This window comes from Danio rerio, chromosome 3, assembly GCF_049306965.1.
Source record: "Danio rerio strain Tuebingen ecotype United States chromosome 3, GRCz12tu, whole genome shotgun sequence".
Lineage (NCBI taxonomy): Eukaryota > Metazoa > Chordata > Actinopteri > Cypriniformes > Danionidae > Danio > Danio rerio.
In genome coordinates, this window is record NC_133178.1 from 67208555 (window position 1) to 67231176 (window position 22622).

Below are 22622 nucleotides of genomic sequence, written 5' to 3' on the forward strand. Positions count from 1 at the left end.
GCAGTTATGAGAAGAGACTTCATCAACAGCCAGCCAATCAGCTTTCGCTGGACGCCCTCAAACAGCCAATCAGCTTTCTCTGATCAGCGTGCAGGCAAACACCCCGCCCACGGCGCTCAGTGTGAGGCGGAGAGTGCAGAGCTTTGCTGTTTGCTGTTGAATTGCTTTAACTCCACTTCTGTTTCGGGTGTTGTGCGTCTATTCAAAGTAAGTGTATTATATCTGACCTTTGTAGCGTTCGCAGATTTGCTGCAATTATCTTGCGGGTTGAACTGCTTTAACATATGTGCTCAATGCTAATATAGTCTCTTGTTTTTAGCTCGATGCTAGGCTGTAAACACTTCTGTAATGCGTTACTCACGGGTTATCTGGCCACCTTTCATTTGTGTCTCCATCTCATTCCTTCACTAAGTGCTTGTTTCAGAGGTGTGTTGTAAACAACTTCCCAACAAACACATCTGTTACAGCGTAGAAATGTAAGACTGGAGAGGCCTGTAGCAGCTGAGGAGATCTGGGTTTACTACATTTGATGCTGGGTTATTTACATATTGACTATTCTGCATATGAGAAGTAGACCTAAGAGTGTTTCAATACTGTTTAATATTGATTATTGATCTTTTTAACTTAATGTCTGCTTGTGTAAACTTTAAAGAGAAATAAATCCATAACAATTAATATAATCAATCTTTACTGCATACAAAACATTCATACAAACAATAGATTTATAATAAAGTTGCCAAAATAGAAATAAAAACGGCAACATTATAGAGAACATTAAACAGGTTATTTTGTTTTAACAGCATTTTTAAATAGTTTTTGCTTTATAAATGTTTAACTTTATTGCAAACCCTTTATTTAGCAGTAAAACAGAATGTGGGATTAGTATAATAGTATAAAACACTTAATAATGAATGTATTACAGTATTGAGAGATAACTGTAGGCAATCAGAGACATGATCACGCTGCACACATGAGATGTAGAATCGGCCACTCAACACTTACACACATATTTACTGAACAGGGAAGAGAAACCTATGTGTAACTTGTGTGAGAATATGTTGATGGTGAAACATATTTTAATAGAGTGTATATTTGTAAATGATATTAGAGAATGTTTTTATTCAGGAAATATTTGAAGGCAAATGTTTAAAAATGTGTTTTCTGGAGGAATTGTACAATATTGATCATTGATCAGACTGAAAGAGCTTATAAGACTTTATCAGTGTTGCTGTTATTTGTGTGTTTTTAACCAATTAATGATGTTTCAGAAACAGTTATGATCATCAATTATATATTGAATATTTAATACAAGTGTTGTCATGAATATAGCCAGTGCTGCTGATATAGCATTAAAATATAAATATAAGCGAACAGAATGTTAATTATAATAATTATCTCCTCCTCCAGTGAAGCTCCTCCTCCTCCAGTGAAGCTCCTCCTCCTCCAGTTCAGCTGTAAACACTGTGATATTCCCATCAGGCTCCAGTGAAGAGTTTATTGAAGGACAGCGAGAACATGAGTGATCCAGAACCCTGCAGAATTAAACATGAAGACACTGAACAACAAATAGGTTGGTGTTTATTCCTGATCAGGGGGGGTTGTTGGGCTTCTGGGGCTTCAGCCCCGAAACTTTTGGGTTTAAGTTTAGTGCTTCTTCTGTTCTTGTCAACATAATGGCAGTGCGGTGCACCTCGCGTTTTTGAAACAGAAAAGTGTGTTCATTGTGATTAGCCCCTAAATGTGCAACACATATTTGTAAACTCACGGGACACTAACACATGCATGTCTACAGACGTATTTTGTCAAAGAAGAATATTTCTGCTCACAGTTTGACAGATGAGCCGCATCATAAACTCAACAAACAGGCTACTGATGATTTAGTGGACAACAAACCAACCTTTCTCCATTTGTAAAATCACAGTTATTAATAGTTCTTGTAGAACATCAGTTTGTAAAATAGCCTACGTAATCTACCAATCAAACAAATCCAAAGATTTTCTTAATTTTTGCTTAATGATAACTTCACACCAAATTGAGGCTTTACAGCTTATTAAACATGTATGCAAATTAATGCAATATCACATGTAAACAACACAATTGTTATGCAAAAAGTCAACACATGAGCCATCGTCTTTCATCACATGCAGCACGCGCACACGAACCGCGAGTGAGACGGAGGAAATAAGTTATAAACATAAGACATAATCTTTAATCTAATGACTTTTATTACAAATGTTGACAGAGGTTTGTGATATAACAATAACAGCGGAGCATTAATTAAATGCATGCTTCCTGTGGAGCGTTCAGTTTGAAGTAGCCTTGTATTTTTTATTTGACTGAAGAAAAGAACCTGATTGGACAAACAGCAGACCCTCAGCCTCCTCCACAGCACCAGCGCCATCTTCTGCTGCAAATGTCTTAAAGGGCCATGAAAGCCCCTCATTTCAGCAGGGTGTTTTCACATCTCTACTTTGGAAAAAGTCAGAAAAGTGGGTGTGTCCAGCTCTGTTTAGGGGGAGTGTCGGAGGAAGAAAAGTGGGAGGGTGTGGGAGTGTCTATTTGGGCACGCTGAGTTTTAGAGTCAAAATACACACAGACAGGAGAAAGTGATGGTGTTTAACCTACATGGACATCTGTAGTGGAATTATTTGGCAAATTATTAAATGGTGGACTTTAACTGCAGTTTGGCTCTTTCATTCAGGGAATTCATTCATGCCCCTCGCGACAAACAAGATATTTGATTGGAGGATCTGCTGTAAGCGTGTATTTTTCATGCAATGTTTGATACCGCACGGCGAATGAGAGAAAAAAAACCCTCCGCATTTCCCGGAAACTTAGATGCACACGGCAGGTAGCGTCAGAAAGCTGCGCGTGTTATTCCGGTCACTAAATGCGGTGAAAACCCTACACGAGGTTAAAGTTTGGTTGTGGTGCTAACATGTTTACACTCGGTGCAATAGTTAACTTAATTCGATACGAACAAACTGAATAAACAAAGAGCACTGGTCGCTCACTTACCAAATCTGTAGAGACAGGACAATCACCAGCAACTAGAGCCGCGTCTTTATTTAGAGGAGACGAGCAGCGAATCCGGATCTCAGCGTTTGCAGATGAGAACAGCTCTCAGGTAAACAATAATCCTCCTTAGACACGTAAGTTATTGTTGTCGAGCGTCGCGTACACTGTTAATCCACACGTGACTCCAGCTGCGCTCTCACAGAGAGAAAATGAAAACAAAACTTAACGGCAGCAAACTATAAAAGCAACACTTCACGCTTGTTTTGCCAACACAACGTGGCGTCTCTGTCGTCTAAACACTGTGACAGTAATGAATATTAATGAAGTTGCACAATAGAGCGCGCTGATTGGTTTGAACCAAGCTTTACTCATGCATTAATGCAGCACACTGTAAGACGTAATAAGACACACTCTGGCACAGACGTCCAGTCTGCACGCTGGAATACACAATATTATCTCATGACCGTGACGCAGCCTTAAAAATTTGTTTAAAACCGGAAGTACGAATTTGCTTGAAATAACGCAAAAACAACCAATTTACACTTTTTAGTGAAATATAGGCGTCCTAATAGTGTTTTTAGCAGTGTGGGACACATATACCACTGTCAACAGCTCAACACATGTGTTCTGGTGTTTCGTGACCCTTTAGAAAGAGAGTTCGCAGGACTGCTTACAACCTAGAAGACAAGAAAAAATAAGTGATATTGGCCTTGATTTCACTTCTTATCTTCTGATATTGTTTAGAAGAAAACACTTTTCATAATACTTTTAAATAAATGGTGCAAAGCATAATCGTTGAACAGTCTTATCTCAGCTGTTTTTTAAGCACTTTACACTCTTGTTCCTTTACTCTTGTTATTACCGTCAATAATTGCAGTAAGTCCTTCTGTGCAGTTTCTCTCCATCCCTCAACCCCAACCAAACAAATAAGTTCAGGCTCAGGATCTGTTCTTACTTTAACCCCTGTGGATGGGGCTAATTGAGATGGAGCTATTTAATGAAGTGCTTGCGCGTTTGTATCATTAAACGCTGTTTAAACGCAGCCAGGCTATGTCAAGATTGGGATAGGCTATACTTTGATTATTTAAATAGTTTTGTTGTTGTTGCGTGTCAGATGCATTCTACGTAAATTTCTCTTAAATGTGCGCATGTGGCGAACATTTGTAGTGAAAACAGGTCACATGGCAACGATTTTATGCACAAATGCTCCCAAATATATTTTGAGGTCTCCTAGATAAAATTTCGGGTGCATGTGACCAAACCGGTCACAATTTGGAGCCCTGGTATTATTATGGGTCGAGCACTGTTGATCGTATTGGAATTGCTCCATTTCTTCTTCTTCTCTAGAACGAATTGGGATTTTTGAGGGTCTAAACATGCTCAAACTCACAAAACTTTGCACATGCGCCAGAAGGGTCAAACATTTATGTTTATTATAAGTTTTGGAAGTGAGTGTGGCAAAATGACTCGACAGCGCCACCTCTGCACTTTTTGACAAAGTGGCCCCCGAGCTACATTTCACCCACATCAGACATGCCAATACCTACGATAAACTCTCTTGAAGTCAGATGTTTCCAACTTCCTCATCAATATTACAGTTTGTGTAGCCAGTGTTTGTGTTTTTTGACTTCAGCCTTTTAGACATTATAAAAACAAATGTTTGTTTTATTTCAGACCAAATTGAAGAGAATACCGAGATTAAAGAGGAGGAACATCATGTCAAAGTTGAGGACAAAAATCATTTACAGACTGATGATATTAAGAAAAAGAAAAAGCAAAATCGTTTCATTCAGTGTGGAAAGAGTTGTGAAGAAAAAGCCAATCTTAAAATTCACATGAGGATCCACACTGGAGAGAAACTGTTCACATGCACTCAGTGTGGAAGGAGTTTCAGCCAATCACCACACCTTAATAAACACATGAGGATCCACACTGGAGAGAAACCATACACATGCACTCAGTGTGGGAAGAGTTTCAGCCAATCATCATCGCTTTATAGACACATGAGGAGCCACACTGGAGAGAGGCCGTTCACGTGCACTCGGTGTGGGAGGAGTTTCAGCAACTCATCAGACCTTAATGATCACATGAGGATCCACACTGGAGAGAAACCATTCACTTGCACTTGGTGTGGGAAGAGTTACAGCAACTCATCAAACCTTATTGTACACAAGAGGATCCACACTGGAGAGAAACCATTCACTTGCACTCAGTGTGGGAAGAGTTACAGGAACTCATCAAACCTTATTGTGCACATGAGGATCCACACTGGAGAGAGACCATACACATGCACTCAGTGTGGGAAGACTTTCAACCAATCATCATCGCTTTATAGACACATGAGGAGCCACACTGGAGAGAAACCATTCACATGCACTTGGTGTGGGAGGAGTTTCAGCAACTCATCAAACCTTATTGTACACAAGAGGATCCACACTGGAGAGAAACCATTCACTTGCACTTGGTGTGGGAGGAGTTTCAGCAACTCATCAGACCTTAATGATCACATGAGGATCCACACTGGAGAGAAACCATTCACTTGCACTCAGTGTGGGAAGAGTTACAGGAACTCATCAAACCTTATTGTGCACATGAGGATCCACACTGGAGAGAGGCCGTTCACGTGCACTCGGTGTGGGAAGAGTTTCAGCCAATCATCACACCTTAATCGACACATGATGATCCACACTGGTGTGAGATAAGGTTCATAAACATCTGGCAAACAGCACCAGGGCTGCAACATTGAATTGATTAAAATCAATTACTAAAAGCGTTGGCAATGAGTTTCCTAATCGATTCGTCATGTCGCGCGATGTGGAGACGATTTATTATTAAATAAACTTTAGTTGAGCGCGGAGCGGAGTGAACGCACTCTCCCTCTCTCGAGCACAGCAGAGTCCGGCGCCTCATAGACAGGACGGAGCAAAAAAAGGAGCAGAGGTAACGTTAGAGGAAAGATGCATGGCGAAGGCAGAGGAATCTGTGTGACTGTAGTCATCCAAGGTGTCGAAGAATTTCATACTAAATAAACAAAAAGAATTCTGTTAACGGCCAAATACGAAAACGTGACGAGCCAAGCACCACTGCAATGATCCCGCAGCTGAAACGCAAACATGTTGGAGTCTTGATGAGGAGGAAGGGAGCAACAGCAGGGTAAATCACTACAGAATCCTGCTTTTGTTCTGTTTTGAAGTGAGGAGTGTGATGTCCCTGGTGCTGCTGTTTACTTATCCAGCTTGACAAGCGTAACGTGAAAATGTCAAACTGAGCTTTGGTGTGCTAGCTGGCGCTGAGCTAGGGAAAGATGTGTCATATTATCACAATTATGCAGTGTTTTAACCACCCAATGCTTATTTTATGTCTTAGACATGTAAATACACACAAGTACTAGTAAAACAGCACATTTAGAGGTTGTAAAACACACAAGAAAATCTATGGAAGTCTTACAGTCCACTCAAATATATTTTGCCCATGTGTATAATTCAAGTCAGATACACGTAGTGAAAGTAACTATAACATTTGTTCAAAATTACATTATTTTAATTTGTTCTTTAATTTGGTTTGCAGTATACCAGGGCCTTACGTTTGTAAATCCTATTAATTTGTCTTGTGTATTTGCTTCTTTTATTAATAAAGTTTCTTAACTTTTTAAGTTCAAGATTCTTTCTAGTGTACTACATTTACTTTAAGTAGAATACAAACTTGATGAATATTTCATGATTTCAGCAGAGAGAGTTAAATCAACAATATTAAAACACTATTTGTAAAATCTGTTTCCATTAGCTCATTAGTAAAAAGAGTTTAAAATGAACACAACCTATATCATGTTAAGATAAATCAGCTAATTGTACAAACTCGCAGTCTCAACAGGGAATCCCAGACTTCCAAGGTACTAGAACATCCATCAGGGTTAAAGCACTCCACAAACTGTGCATGGGCATGCTCCCATGATCCCACAACCACCCTAGTGTGGGTGTAGACCTGGTTCTGTGTTACACAGCCTGAATTAAATCAGCATTGATTTTCTAGGATCTATGATTCAACCATATGCTGGCTTCTCCTCTCCAGTACCCCGGCATAGACTTTTCCAGGAGGGAACACACCCCTTGGTCCCCCTTCTTTAGAATTGGAACCACCACCCCAATTGCCCAGTCTAGAGGTACTGTCCCCTAAATCAATGTAGAAGCATGTTAGACAGGAAAGCCCTATAAGATCCAGAGACTTGAGCTACAAAGGGTGGATCCTATAGACAAACTAGCACAAAAGTCCAGCAGAACACCATTCAGGGAGGCCATTCCTGCCAGGCGACTGACCAATCAGAATCAAGTATTCCAGACAGCCGTGTAATAATCCCAGATAACAACCACAGAAACTAACAGTCACTGATCACATCAATATAACACATTCACATCTGTCAAGCTGCTGTTTTAACTGTGGCTCCATCTTGTGTCTGAATAATATGTAGGTTAGCATGCGCTCCATTCAGAAATGTTGGTTTCTGTTAGCTTTGCCTTTAAGTAAAGATATTACACTGTGTTTAGAGCGGTGTTTAGTGTTTAATGTTTTGTGGCAGGTAGCCATGTAATAATCTGTATAAGGTATATCCAGGTCATTGTTTTGCAGAATAAAGGCCTTCAGTCTTCTACAACAGCTGCTGATAAACCTGTCTGCTTCAGGGCATGTGTCCACCGAAGCATTTTTTTGCGTTGCAGAAATGTTAGCGCTGTTCTAGTAATGCTTAACTGTGAGCGCTTTCACTGTCAAAGCTTTTAAAAACACTGAGCGTGCTTTGTGCCGAGTATAAAACAGACGGCTGCACCGCCGGCATTCCATTGCCAACATCAGAGAAATTACATTCAGCGCAGAAATCTTATGTGCAAGCACACTCTTATTCTGCTACCTCACCTTGTGTTAGTCAATTGCGTCCTGTTAAATCATGAAAGAACCACGTCATTTTGAAAGTCGAGTAAAATTTCATTTGCCACATCCAGACCTGATTGTCGCCAGACCTGCTTAATCAAGAAAGCAGGTAAATTGGAACCTTTTGGAAGGTGTGCATCCCGTTACATCTGGCATAAAGTCAAAATCCAGACCTGAAACTGATCGAGATGCTGTGATTTTTTTTTATTTTTTTCAATTAATTCGAATTTACGTTTTGACAACGATTTAATTTCATATTAAAACAAGAAATCGCAATTTTTTTATTTATCTGTTTTTTATACAAATACGCCATGGATTTTAGAATTATAAACAAGTTTCTTTACACACACCGGCGCCGCCCAGCCACGATTCAGGATGCAGTTCATATTTCAGCCGCGCAACAGAGCTTAGCATCCGCCAATCAATGCCTTAGCAACCACTCAGAACACCCTAGCAACAACCTAGAACACCTCAGCAAACGCCTAACAACACATTAGCATCGACCTAGAACATCTTAGCAGGCGCCTAGCAACACCTTAGCAACCACTTAGAACACCCTAGCAATGCCTCTAGCCCCCACTTAGCAACACCTTAGCAACCATTTAGAACACCCTCTGCAAAACCTTAGCAACAACCTAGAACCCCTTAGCAACGGCCTAGCAACACTTTACCAATCACTCAGAACACCTTAGTAATGCCTTAGCAACCACTTAGCAACACTTTAGTGACCACTCAGAACACCCTAGCAACCACCAAGTAACATCTTAGTCACCTCCTAGAACACCTTAGCAACCGCCTAGCAACGACCTAGAACATCTTAGTAGCCGCCTTGCAACACCTTAGCAACCACTCAGAAAACCCGAGCAACCACCTAGCTATGCCTTATCAACCGCCTAGCAACCATCCAGAACACCCTAGTAACCGCCTAGTAACACCTTAGCAACCATTCATAACACCCTAGCAACCACTTAGCAACACCTTAGCATACACTCAGAACCTCCTATTAACCGCCTAGCGAGAAACTTCCCTGTTCTTTTTTTATTGTTGCTGTGGTACAACACAACTGAAGTAATAAACAAATTATTCAGTAGGCTTCAGTTATTATACACCAGCGCAATCATTAATGAAGCGTTTGTAAGAGTTGGACACATTATGCTTTACTATGTGCTCCAAAAACCTGTTTATCATTAACTGCTAGTTTATTTCCCCCATGTGGATTTCTTCCAGACTTCATGAAATAACAGATGAGAGCATACAGAAGCGTGGACGCATCGTCTACACTGTTATTATTTATTTATTTATTTTTGTAAGGGGTAAACGGTGCTCCACAATAACAATAATAACCGTCTAGTTTTGTCGCAGGGTTGCATTTCTCCTGTTCTGTGGACAAACTTACTATCAACAAACATTCGCCACTGCTGCGCATCTCGATGGTCACGCTACTGTTGTTCGTCCCACCGAAACGCCAGTAAAGACGTGGATTACTGCAAAAGAAGACGGAGATTTGATTGCAGCGATGACATGGCAGCGTATGTTATTATTCTCCTGGATATTGTATAAGTGTGGTGATTGGGAAATTTTGTTGCACGGCACTGCGAAAAAGAGTTAAACGAGATGATTAGACATTGAAAAAGCGAGCGATCGGTCCATATTTTACATTTCTGGCAGAGAGGTCATGTTTTGATCCTCAATTGGTCACACACAGTCATGTGATGTGATTTCAGATATCACTAAGCTTGAACAAACTTGCGTTTCCAGTCTGACGTATCCGCGTGCGTATGAATGGAAGACTATAGGGAGAAAAGTCCAGTGTGACCGCAGCTTAGTTTGACTAAATAGTTTCCAGGCACATCAGTTGAAAACCACGAGCCACACGACAAGAACTGACCGGTCAGCTTCATGCTTTATATGGAATATAGACAATTCAGTAGACTACTTACCTCAGACAAACACTGCAGTGCTTCTGCATACTGTGGATGTCAGTGGTTACAGGTGTCCAGTTCTCTTCATGTCTTCTTTTGGGTTTAAAAGGGGAAATGGGTTTAGCACAAGGGAATGAAGAGAGAATGTTAAGTTTTGGGGGAACTCTGTAAGTCTTTTGAACACGTCGAGCTGCTGTGATGAACCCACTGTAATGTTTCTCAGTGAATATTACATTACTGATAGAGCTGCAGGTGATTTAGTATTTTTAGGTATATTTTAGATGTTTTAAAAGTAACTTCATAGTAAAGTAATTAGAAATCTGATCTCTTTTTACATGAAGTCATTAGTAATGTAAACAGATTACAGTTTTCCAGTAGTCATCAGTAAACCATTACTTTTATTAAAGTAACTTAACACTGCTGGGTTGTAAATTTACATTCATATATTTAAAATTTAGTTAATAAGATTAAAATGTGTGTGTGTGTGTGTATATATATATATATATATATATATTATGTACAGGCTCTGTTCTGCAATTAACAAAACCTTAAAAGAAGTAAATCTGACCACTAATTTCCCTCTGTTGTCGGCAGACAACAAGCAGCCAATCAGCTTTCACTGAGCATCTAGAGGCAGCCAATCGGCTTTCGCTAAACGCCAACAGGCAGCCAATCGGCTTTCTTTGATCAGCGTAGAGGCAAATCTCCCGCCCACGGCGCTCAGTGTGAGGCGGAGAGTGCAGAGCTTTGCTGTTTGCTGATGAATTGCTTTAACTCCACTTCTGTTTCGGGTGTTGTGCGTCTATTCAAAGTAAGTGTATTATATCTGACCTTTGTAGCGTTCGCAGATTTGCTGCAATTATCTTGCGGGTTGAACTGCTTTAACATATGTGCTCAATGCTAATATAGTCTCTTGTTTTTAGCTCGATGCTAGGCTGTAAACACTTCTGTAATGCGTTACTCACGGGTTATCTGCAGGGTTTCTGCAGGGTCTTAACATGTCTTAAATCTCAAAATCCAAAATTTTGGCTTTAAAAAGTCTTAAATGTAGTGAAATATTGTGTTGTAGGTGTTAAATATTTAATTAAACAGGTCTTAATTTTCCTTTGTTCATGTATTGCTACCAAATCTGGCCAAAACCCAAACAATCACCAACAATCATCTCAATAAAACTTTACACTTTTTATTAAAAAGGTCATTTTAACTATTTATCATAATGGTTTAATTATTTTCCTTACAGTAACATCTGTGTAAAAGTTCTCCATGTATTTACTGCTGAAGACACCGACTTGGACAGATTGTTGTGCAAATATTTAGCTTATTATTAGTTTTTTAAACTTCTAAAACATTTGTTCAGTTTTATTTTAAAGAAAGTTTATGTTCGGAAAAAGTGTATGGACACAAGTAGAGCTTGCTTGTTTTTACACAATATTTAAATATTTAGTTAAGAAATAAAATATAAAACTTTTATTATTAATGTATTATTGTATTATTAAATTATAATACTTTTTTTGGAAAGGGCAAATAAAAATCTTTTCCATCTGGGCCATTCCAACAATTCATTAGCCTTTAGCCCTTTATGAGTTTAAAATTTCATTCATAATGGTCTTAAAACATCTTAAATTTAACAGAAACCCTGTATCTGGGCACCTTTCATTTGTGTCTTCATCTCATTTATTCACTAAGTGCTCGTTTAATGTTGATCTTTTGAACTTAAATTATGCTTGTGTAAACCTCTGAAGAAACGCAAAAGTCTGATTTAGCAGTGAAACAGAATGTGGGATTAGTATAATAGTATAAAACACTTAATAATGAATGTATTACAGTATTGAGAGATAACTGTAGGCAATCAGAGACATGATCACGCTGCACACATGAGATGTAGAATCGGCCACTCAACACTTACACACATATTTACTGAACAGGGAAGAGAAACCTATGTGTAACTTGTGTGAGAATATTTTGATGGTGAAACATATTTTAATAGAGTGTATATTTGTAAATGATATTAGAGAATGTTTTTATTCAGGAAATATTTGAAGGCAAATGTTTAAAAATGTGTTTTCTGGAGGAATTTTACAATATTGATCATTGATCAGACTGAAAGAGCTTATAAGACTTTATCAGTGTTGCTGTTATTTGTGTGTTTTTAACCAATTAATGATGTTTCAGAAACAGTTATGATCATCAATTATATATTGAATATTTAATACAAGTGTCGTCATGAATATAGCCAGTGCTGCTGATATAGCAATAAAATATAAATATAAGTGAACAGAATGTTAATTAGAATAATTGTCTCCTCCTCCAGTGAAGCTCCTCCTCCTCCAGTGAAGCTCCTCCTCCTCCAGTTCAGCTGTAAACACTGTGATATTCCCATCAGGCTCCAGTGAAGAGTTTATTGAAGGACAGCGAGAACATGAGTGATCCAGAACCCTGCAGAATTAAACATGAAGACACTGAACAACAAATAGGTTGGTGTTTATTCCTGATCAGCGGTGTAGCGGGGGAGGGGGAGGTTGTTGGGCTTCAGCCCCGAATGTTTTTTTTCAATAGCCCCGAAACTTTTGGGTTTAAGTTCTGTCAAAACATTACAACATTTGTTTTTAAAATGAGTTGGAAAGTGCACCTTCCAAGCTTTATGCAGGTATGTCTCTCATGTGTATCTCTCATGTGCTTGTGGAGATTCCGCGCACGTCTCACTTTGTAATAACAAAGCCTCGTGGGCCTGGCCACATTAACACTAATGAGTTCAGACTGAAAAATTGGTTTCATACTGATTACTTTATCAAACAATGTTTGTTTTCAACATGCACTCGCTGCATTTAAAAGTATGAAGACAATAGATTTGTTAAAAATGAAGGAATCGATCAAGAACGACCCATTACTGACGCGACATGGAGGAGCATGTGCTGCGTCCGAAACTGCATACTTCTATACTTTACAGTATGCGAGCCGAGTAGTGTGTCCGAATTCATAGAATTCGAAATCAGTATGCGAGAAGTACCCGGATGACTTCCGGTGAGATTCTGAAGTGCGCATCCCATGCAAGCTGCGCTATCCCATAATGCCCCGCAAGAGAATTTGTGAATGGAAGGGAAGCAACCCAACTGATGCAGGTAGGTCACGTGTCTGTCAAAATGGTGGATGTAGTACGTCCGAATTCCATTGATACTTTTCACATTCATACTGTATAGAACGTACTGTCCTAATGGCCGAGTAGTACGTTTAAATTCAAATGCAGTACCTACTGAGTAGTAGGCGGTTTCGGACGCAGCCAATGCAGTGCTGGTGTTGTATCGAAATCTGACTCCCCAGACAAATCGTGCAGCACGTCACACAGCGCCTGCAGCTGTCACAGCGGTTTATCAGAAACCTTTTATCCATCATTTCTCCACAATTTACAGCAATAACGAACACAGAAGCCTTGTCAAACAGACACTTGAGTCACTTGAGTAAATGCAGCCTTATATGCTTAACCAGCATTTCATCACAGCACTCTGAAACTATTTCCTTACTTCCCATACTTATTGTCTATTCGCTTTCATCTCCTTATGTAATATTTAGTTAAACAAGTTTAGAAAAATCTAATCAAAACAAAAGAAAAAGTGTAGGATTTTTTTACATGGAGTGAAAGACATATCGGAGATATCTGAAGATGTTCAATGATTGTGCACAGTAGATACATGTAAATGTGTAACTAAAACACACATGCAGCTCATTTAAATTATAAACCACACAACTGTGGTATACAGAATTACTTCTGTAATTCAACAACAGTGTAATTGCGACAAATTACTGTTTGTTTCGTATTTGCATTCAATGTGGTTCTTTTCTATCCTACAAGACTTTGTGTTGTGTTTTTATTTAAGTGTGTCCTTTTTTTTGCTCTGACAATATAGCTGTTTTCTCTGGTTCTGTTTACTTTGTTATTTGCACAACAGCACAGTAGTGCTGTCTATAATGTTAAGCAAAGGAGAAAACCCTGTAATGTGTTTATTTATCAAAGATGATTATTATTTTCATACAATTTGAAATGTTGTGCAACAGTTTTAAGCAGAAGAAAAACCTGTACTGTATTTTATTTAGCAAAAACGTTGTGCAGCTGTTTATTTGTAAGCAGGGAGGGAAACCCCTGTGAATTATATTTTGCTCAAAAGCTGCTTAAAGTTTTTTTAAGGCTCTAACTCTCAAGTAACCATTTACGGGAAAAGACTGGATATATGTTGTAAACCATCATTTCTCATAAAAATATTGGGATATTATTTTTTCTGCCCATATCGCCCAGCCCTAAGTTTCTGTGCATTTTCCAACACATGTGCAAAAACAGTTTGCGGAAAGAGAAAAGTGAGAACGCCTACACTGTTTATTACCTTTATTTTGCAAAAGCACACCTCTTTGTTGTTATTGTGAGTGTACACAAAAACAGTAGACATTACTGAGCCGGCATCGGCGATCCTCCGCCCCGCGAAAAATACACACTTAGGCGTACACTTAGGTATTAGACTAATACGTCTTAATGTTAAAATGGCATTTTAGAAAGAAAATGATCCACATCCACACCGTGTTTTACCTAGCATTTCTGAACAGCCCTCCGTCCGCTGAAATTACACTGTCATGCACTTGTCACGGTCTGAGCTCCAGAGAGCAGTGCACGTCGGACAGTTTATCAAGGATGTACTGCTAGATGGCGTCTCACTATAGTTGTTTAACGTGATATTTAATTCATCTCGTCTCTGTCTAACGACTCTTCGTCTTCTGAATCTATCAGGTAACGTGTCACAGCGTCAGCACACTGCTTCAGTCTTTCTCTTTCACACTTGTACTTAGTAATTTTAGTGAAAACCTCAGATACTGTTGGTTGTGCACCTTTTTTACCTCCTGCGGTAAAAGGTGATTGACAGGTGGTAATTTGAGTGTGACTTATCTTTTATTTATTGATGATTTGTTGATGTGTAAAACAAAGAGCATGCGGGTCAGCTAGTTGAAACGGTAGGCTACAAGTAACAAATTCATTATGAATTAATTCATTATTCATAAATAATTAATTCACCTCCGCCTTTGATGACGATGCCATCGTCCATCGCGATGTTTCACATTAGACATCGTACGATGCCAAATTGGTCGACATCGCCCAACCCTAGTTGTCTTACAGATTTGATTGATGTGTTGATCATATCTGTATGATCAAAACTGAAAGTTTAATGTAAGTTAGTTTTGGCATTATTAGGACAAGACGCCTCAAAACGCGTAAACTCTGTCTTCGACCCCTGAGGGTTAAAGTGTCTACATATTTACACTTGAAGAGCAGCATTTACAGATCTTTCAGTCCATAATATTGTAGTGATATTAACATACTTAGTATGTTAGTACTTAGTAACGAAATCATTATGATGAAGGTCTGTCTTTATAAACTGAAAGAGTACTGCTGACGATACCAACTAACTTTGCCGTCTGAATAATCAAACAAATAACCCTGATCACACACTTAACAAATCTGTAGAGACAGAACAATCAACATCAACTGGAGCCGTGTTCTTATTAAAAGGAGACGAGCAGCAAATTCGGATTTTACCATTTCCGTATATGAAAAGCTCTCGGGTAAAACTTGTTCCCTACAAACGTATTGTTGTTGCGTGTTTGCAGACCTCTATAATCCACACATGACCACATGCCAGCTGCTCTCTCATAGCGGGGAAATGAAAACAAAACCATCGTTATGGCACATTTATAAATAACACTGATGACCCGTGTCTTCAAACAATTCTTCTTCCACTTGCTTTAATTACAGCAACACAACGTGGCGTATCTCTGTGAACGCTGTAACGGGTAAAAACAGTTTTCGAAGAAAGACTTTTTATGAATTGATGCTGAAAACTCAAAGGCATCACGTTGTACCCACCAGGATCTAATTGTGTGTTTGAGCTCAGGTAGATCTCGAGAATTCCTCAAGATGTCTTAATAAGCTTGGGACAGCAAAAGAACGTGTTGAAGAACCCCCCTAAAGGCAATAAAGATCAAAACAATAACCAGCTGCTGAATGGAAAGTGCTATAAAGATGGTACGAAGAGAGGGTTTGCAGGAGCTGAGATATAACCGGTGCAGAGTGTCAGCTTTAGGTTAGAGTGATCTACTGAAATGGTGTATTGGGCAGTTTTTGGTTGAAGGTTTTGATGTTGTTAGAGTTATAATTGGAGATGTATTTTGAAGTAGTTGTTGTGGTAGCATTAGCTGGCCGATACGGAGCAAAGCGGTCTTCAAAATGAAATTGGCTGTGATTATGGAACTTGAATAATAAATTGAATAATGCGGAACCGGGCGCAAGCAATTATGAGCATTAATTCTCAATTATGAGAAATTAGTTTATAAATAAACTGTGACCTCAAGTGAACAGATACAATTTCGGGTGCATATGTGACCAAAACCCTCACAGTTTCGAGCCCTGTTAATATTATTATTATTATTATTATTAATATTGTTAGGGGTGGAGCACCTATGGTGCGTAGGCCCTATTGGAATTGCTCCATTTCTTCTTCTTTTGACTTCAGCTTTTTAGACATTATAAAAACAAATGTTTGTTTTATTTCAGACCAAATTGAAGAGAATAAAGAGATTAAAGAGGAGGAACATCATGTCAAAGTTGAGGACAAAAATCATTTACAGACTGATGATATTAAGAGAAAGAAAAACAAAAATAGTTTCATCTGCACAGAGTGTGAGAAGAGTTTCAGCCAGTTATATCTGCTTAATAGACACATGAAGATCCACACTGGAGAGAAACCATTCACATGCACTCAGTGTGGGAAGAGTTTAAGTCGATTACAATACCTTAATCAACACATGAAGATCCACATTGGAGAGAAACCATTTACATGCACTCAGTGTGGGAAGAGTTTCAGCCAACTACAAAACCTAAATCAACACATGAGGATCCACACTGGGGAGAAACCATACACATGCACTCAGTGTGGGAGGAGTTTCAGCAGCTCATCAAACCTTAATGTACACATGAGGATCCACACTGGAGACAGACCATTCACATGCACTCAGTGTGAGAAGAGTTTCAGCCAATTATCTCACCTTAATGAACACATGAAGATCCACACTGGAGAGAGACCGTTCACATGCACTCAGTGTGGGAAGAGTTTCAGCAGCTCATCAAACCTTGATAAACACGTGAGGATCCACACTGGAGAGAAACCATTCACGTGCACTCAGTGTGGGAAGAGTTTCAGCCGATTTCAAAACCTAAATCAACACATGAGGGTCCACACTGGGGAGAAACCATACACATGCACTCATTGTGGGAGGAGTTTCAGCAGCTCATTAAACCTTAATAAACACATGAGGACCCACACTGGAGAGAAACCATTCTCATGCACTCAGTGTGAGGAGAGTTTCAGCCAATCATCACACCTTAATGAACACATGATGATCCACACTGGAGAGAGACCGTTCACATGCACTCAGTGTGGGAAGAGTTTCAGCAGCTCATCAAACCTTAATAAACACGTGAAGATCCACTGTCAGGGCTCGAAATTAACCTTTTAGCTTGTTAGCAACAGTGCTCCTAACTTTAAAAATGTAGGCGCATCAGCCAAAATTTAGTCGCACCCACCAATTATGAGCACAAGGAGCAGAGGGAACGTTAGAGGAAAGATGCATGGTGAAGGTAGAGAAATCTGTGTGACTGTAGTCATCCAAGGTGTGGGAGCATTTCACACTAAATAAACAATAAAATTGTGTTAACGGCCAAATACACAAACGTGATGACGCGAGCACCACTGCAATGATCCAGCAGCTGAAACGCAAACATGATGGAGTCTTGATGAGGAGGAAGGGAGCAACAGCAGGGTAAATCACTACAGAATCCTGCTTTGGTTCTGTTTTGAAGTGAGGAGTGTGATGTCCCTGGTGCTGCTGTTTACTTATCCAGCTTGACAAGCGTAACGTGAAAATGTCAAACTGAGCTTTGGTGTGTTGGCTGGCGCTGAGCTAGGGAAAGATGTGTCATATTATCACAATTATGCAGTGTTTTAACCACCCAATGCTTATTTTATGTCTTAGACATGTAAATACACACAAGTACTAGTAAAACAGCACATTTCGAGGTTGTAAAAAATTTACCTGCTGAATCCTGCGTGATACATCTCTACAGCTCTGCTGCTTCCCTCTCCAGTGTGGTCATGTGTTGTTGTTCTGGGTGATCTCTGTCTGACCCCTGAATGAGAAACAACAATGGGAAGAAACCGCACCTCAAAGAAGGCGGAGCTCCAGGAGACGCCCACTGAATGCGTAATCGCCACAGGGCAATAGTAGCTCAAAGGTGTTTAAGAGCCAAAACCAGTTCTCCCAAAAATATTGGCAAGCTGTTTCCAGCTGCTTGAATGAACTCGATAAGAACATAATTTCAGCAGGAGTTTGTTAAAATTACATTATTTTAATGTGTTCTTCAATTTGGTTTGCAGTATACCAGGGCCTTAAGTTTGGAAATCCTATTAATTTGTCTTGTGTATTTGCTTCTTTTATTAATAAAGTTTCTTTACTTTTAAGTTCAAGACTCTTTCTTGTTTACTACATTTACTTTGAGTAGAATACAAGCTTGATCAATATTTCATGATTTCAGCAGAGAGAGTTAAGTCTACAATATTAAAACACTATTTGTAAAATCTGTTTCCATTAGCTCATTAGTAAAAAGAGTTTAAAATGAACACAACCTATATCATGTCAAGATAAATCAGCTAATTGTACTATTACTTCAGCCTTTTCTTATGTTGTCGTTGTTCAAATGAGATTTCAGACAGCATGTTATATGATTTGCACTCATTCATATAAAAGCGACTGGCATAGTCTTGTTTAATTGATCACCTCAAAGTACTGGCTTAAATTCAGAGAGAACCAAAAGTTACTGAGACTTTTTCTTATTTCAGTATGTTGATGCACCTTCAACTGAAAGTCTCAGCAGGAACTCCAGACACCCAAGGTACTAGAACTCCATCAGGGTTAAGGACTCTCTTCAATACTGGAGATTGCACGCCTCCATGTCCCATGAATCCAAAAGGACAACATCATCTGCAAATAGCAGAGATGAAGTCCTGTAGTCCCTGAACCAGACAACCTCCAGCCCTAGACTGAGTCTAGAAATTCTGTCCATAAAAATAATGAACAGAACTGACAGAAGGCTGACAGAGTCCTACACACAACGGGTAAAAGTCTGACTTATTGCTGGCAATGTGAACCAAACTCTTGCTCTGTTCATACAGGGACCAGACAGCCCTCAACAGAGTCCCTCCAACCCTATACTCCCAGAGCACCCCGTAGAGAATCTCAAAAGACACAGTTGAATGCCTTCCCCAAGTCCACAAACTGTGAGCAGGTTGGGCATACTCCCATGATCCCACAACCACCCTAGTGTGGGTATAGAGCTGGTTCTGTGTTACACAGCCTGAATGAAACCGGCATTGTTTCTCCTGGATCAGTGGTTCAACCATAGGCTGGCTTCATAAGCTTAATAAGCAGAAGAACGTATTGAAGAATGTATTGTGGTATGGAACTTAGGGTATTTATTGTGGCTTAGGAATCGTCTGATTGGTCAATCATAAGTTGAATAATGCGGGACCGGCCGCAAGCAATCATAAGCATGTGATCTTCTCGAAATTAGTTTATAAATAAATTTCTTGAAGTCACAGAGATAAAATTTCGTGTGCATATGTAACCAAAACGATCACAATTTCGAGCCCTGGTTATATTATTATTAATATTGTTAGAGGTTGAGCACCTATGGTGCGTAGGCCCTATTGGAATTGCTCCATTTCTTCTTCTCTAGAATGAATCGTCATTTTTGAGGTTCTAAACATGCTCAAACTCACAAAACTTTGCACATGCGCCAGAAGGGTCAAACATTTATGTTTATTATAAGTTTTGAAAGTGAGTGTGGCAAAATGACTCGACAGCGCCACCTCTGCACTTTTTGACAAAGTAGCCCCCGAGCTACATTTCACGCACATCAGACATGCCAATACCTACGATAAAGTGTCTTGAAGTCAGATGTTTCCAACTTCCTCATCAATATTACAGTTTGTGTAGCCAGTGTTTGTGTTTTTTGACTTCAGCCTTTTAGACATTATAAAAACAAATGTTTGTTTTATTTCAGACCAAATTGAAGAGAATACCGAGATTAAAGAGGAGGAACATCATGTCAAAGTTGAGGACAAAAATCATTTACAGACTGATGATATTAAGAGAAAGAAAAATAGTTTCATCTGCACGGAGTGTGGGAAGAGTTTCAGCCAGTTATATCACGTTAATAGACACATGAAGATCCACACTGGAGAGAAACCATTCACATGCACTCAGTGTGGGAAGAGTTTCAGCCAATCATCAGACCTTAATGATCACATGAAGACCCACACTGGAGAGAAACCATTCACGTGCACTCAGTGTGGGAAGAGTTTCAGCCAATCAGCACACCTTAATCTACACATGAGGATTCACACTGGAGAGAAACCGTTCACATGCACTCAGTGTGGGAGGAGTTTCATCCAATTACCACACCTTAATAAACACATGCTGAGCCACACTGGGGAGAAACCATACACATGCACTCAGTGTGGGAGGAGTTTCAGCAGCTCATCAAACCTTAATGTACACATGAGAATCCACACTGGAGAGAGACCGTTCACATGCACTCAGTGTGAGAAGAGTTTCAGCCAATTGTCACACCTTAATGGACACTTGAGGATCCACACTGGAGAGAAACCATTCACATGCACTCAATGTGGGAAAAGTTTCAGCCAGATATCTCACCTTAATAGACACATGATGAGCCACACTGGAGAGAGACCATACACATGCACTCAGAAGATGTCCAGCAGCTCATCAAACCTGAACACATGAAGATCTACACTGGAGAAAATCATTCACATGCTCTCAGATCACATGCAATCACATGAAGATCCACACTGGTGTGAGAGAGTTTATGTGCTTTGAGTATGAGAAGACTTTTACTACAGCTGGAGATTTGAAACTTCACCAGAGGATTCACACTGGAAAGAAACCTTACGATGTGATTTAGTCTGTCAAAAACCCTGAAACCACATGAGCGAATTCACACTGGAGAGAAACCTTAGGCATGATCAGTGTCTACAGAGTTTCACTCATTCAGCACAGCTTACAGGAACAAGTGGATATAAAACTGCACACATGACAAATACAGCAAACACTTTCTCATGTTGTAAGGAAGTTTCATGTCTGAATAATGTTTGAAAAGGCTGAGTGACGGTATACTGTTTTCCAACACTTGTAAATGTGTTTTGCTGCTCAAGTGCACCAATAAACACAATGATGGTGAGCTGAGAGAAGAACGGGTTCATAAGCATCCGGTTGTCACAGGCCAATGGTAGCTCAAAGATGTTTAGGAGCCAAAACAAATTCTTTCTTTTTTACTACATTTATTATTTTGAGTAGAATACAAAATTGATGAATATTTCATGATTTCAGCAGAGTTAAGTCAACAATATTAAAACACTTTGTAAAATCTGTTTCCATTAGCTCGTTAGTAAAAAGAGTTTAAAATGAACACAACCTATATCATGTTAAGATAAATCAGCTAATTGTACAATTACTTCAGCCTTTTCTTATGTTGTCGTTGTGCAGTGGATAGTTCAGACAGCATGTTATATGATTTGCACTGGCTTAAATTCAGAGAGAACCAAAAGTTACTGAGACTTTCTTTAATTTCAGTATGTTAAACTCAATTCCATGAGAAGACCAACTTGCAGTCTCAGCAGGGAACCCCAGACCTCCATCTCACTAGAAACTTCCTCCAACTCCTTTGAGCAGTTCCCAAGGCCTTTCCCTCAAGCTGAGAAACATAGTCCCTCCAGTCTGTCTTGGGTCTTCCCTGATGCCTCCATCTGGTGGGACAAGCCCAGTACACCTCTCTAGGCAGGAGTGCAGGAGGCATCTGAGACAGGAGCAGCAGCTCTACTACTAGTTCCTCACCCTATCTCTGAGGCTGCACCCTCCCATGCTGTGAAGGAAACAAATCTGTATTCGAGATCTTGTCCTTTTGCTCATGACCATAGGTGAAAGTAGGATTTTAGACTGACTGGTAAATTGAGAACACTGCCTTTCGGCTTAGCTACTTCTTCACAGCAGAAAAATATCAACTGCATAACTGCTGCCGCTCCACTGATCTGCCTTTCAGTCTCACATTCCATCTTCGCCCTTACTCATGAACAAAACCCCAAGGTACTAGAACTCCATCAGGGTTAAGGACTCTCTTCAATACTGGAGATTGCACGCCACCTTGTCCATGCCCCATAAATCCAAAAGGACAACATCATCTGCAAATAGCAGAGATGAAGTCCTGTAGTCCCTGAACCAGACAACCTCCAGCCCTAGACTGAGCCTAGAAATTCTGTCCATAAAAATAATGAACAGAACTGACAGAAGGCTGACAGAGTCCTACACACACTGGGTAGAAGTCTGACTTATTGCTGGCAATGTGAACCAAACTCTTGCTCTGTTCATACAGGGACCTGACAGCCCTCAACAGAGTGCCTCCAACCCTATTCTCCCAGAGCACCCCGTAGAGAATCTCAAAAGACACAGTTGAATGCCTTCCCCAAGTCCACAAACTGTGAGCAGGTTGGGCATACTCCCATGATCCCACAACCACCCTAGGGTGGGTATAGAGCTGGTTCTGTGTTACACAGCCTGAATGAAATTGGCATTGTTTCTCCTGGATCAGTGGTTCAA

General features: G+C 39.8%; 1 protein-coding gene across 1 annotated transcript; it reads left to right on the plus strand.

Moving 5' to 3' along the window:
* The first annotated feature begins 118 nt into the window (after window positions 1–118).
* Window positions 119–21210, plus strand: LOC137490038 (uncharacterized). The gene is made up of 6 exons (XM_073945306.1): window positions 119–207; window positions 1408–1570; window positions 4693–5717; window positions 6889–6907; window positions 16450–17314; window positions 20117–21210. Exons 2-6 carry the CDS (start codon window positions 1516–1518, stop codon window positions 20754–20756), a joined length of 2604 nt encoding a protein of 867 aa, XP_073801407.1. The 5' UTR covers window positions 119–207; window positions 1408–1515; the 3' UTR covers window positions 20757–21210.
* The last annotated feature ends 1412 nt before the right edge of the window (window positions 21211–22622 follow it).

Coding starts and splice junctions, on each gene's coding strand:
- LOC137490038 (XM_073945306.1), top strand. CDS start 1,516: ATGAGTGATCCAGAACCCTGCAGAATTAAACATGAAGACACTGAACAA. Junction 1,571..4,692: donor AGACACTGAACAACAAATAG/GTTGGTGTTTAT, acceptor GTTTTATTTCAG/ACCAAATTGAAGAGAATACC. Junction 17,315..20,116: donor ATCCACACTGGAGAGAGACC/GTTCACATGCAC, acceptor AAAGAAAAATAG/TTTCATCTGCACGGAGTGTG.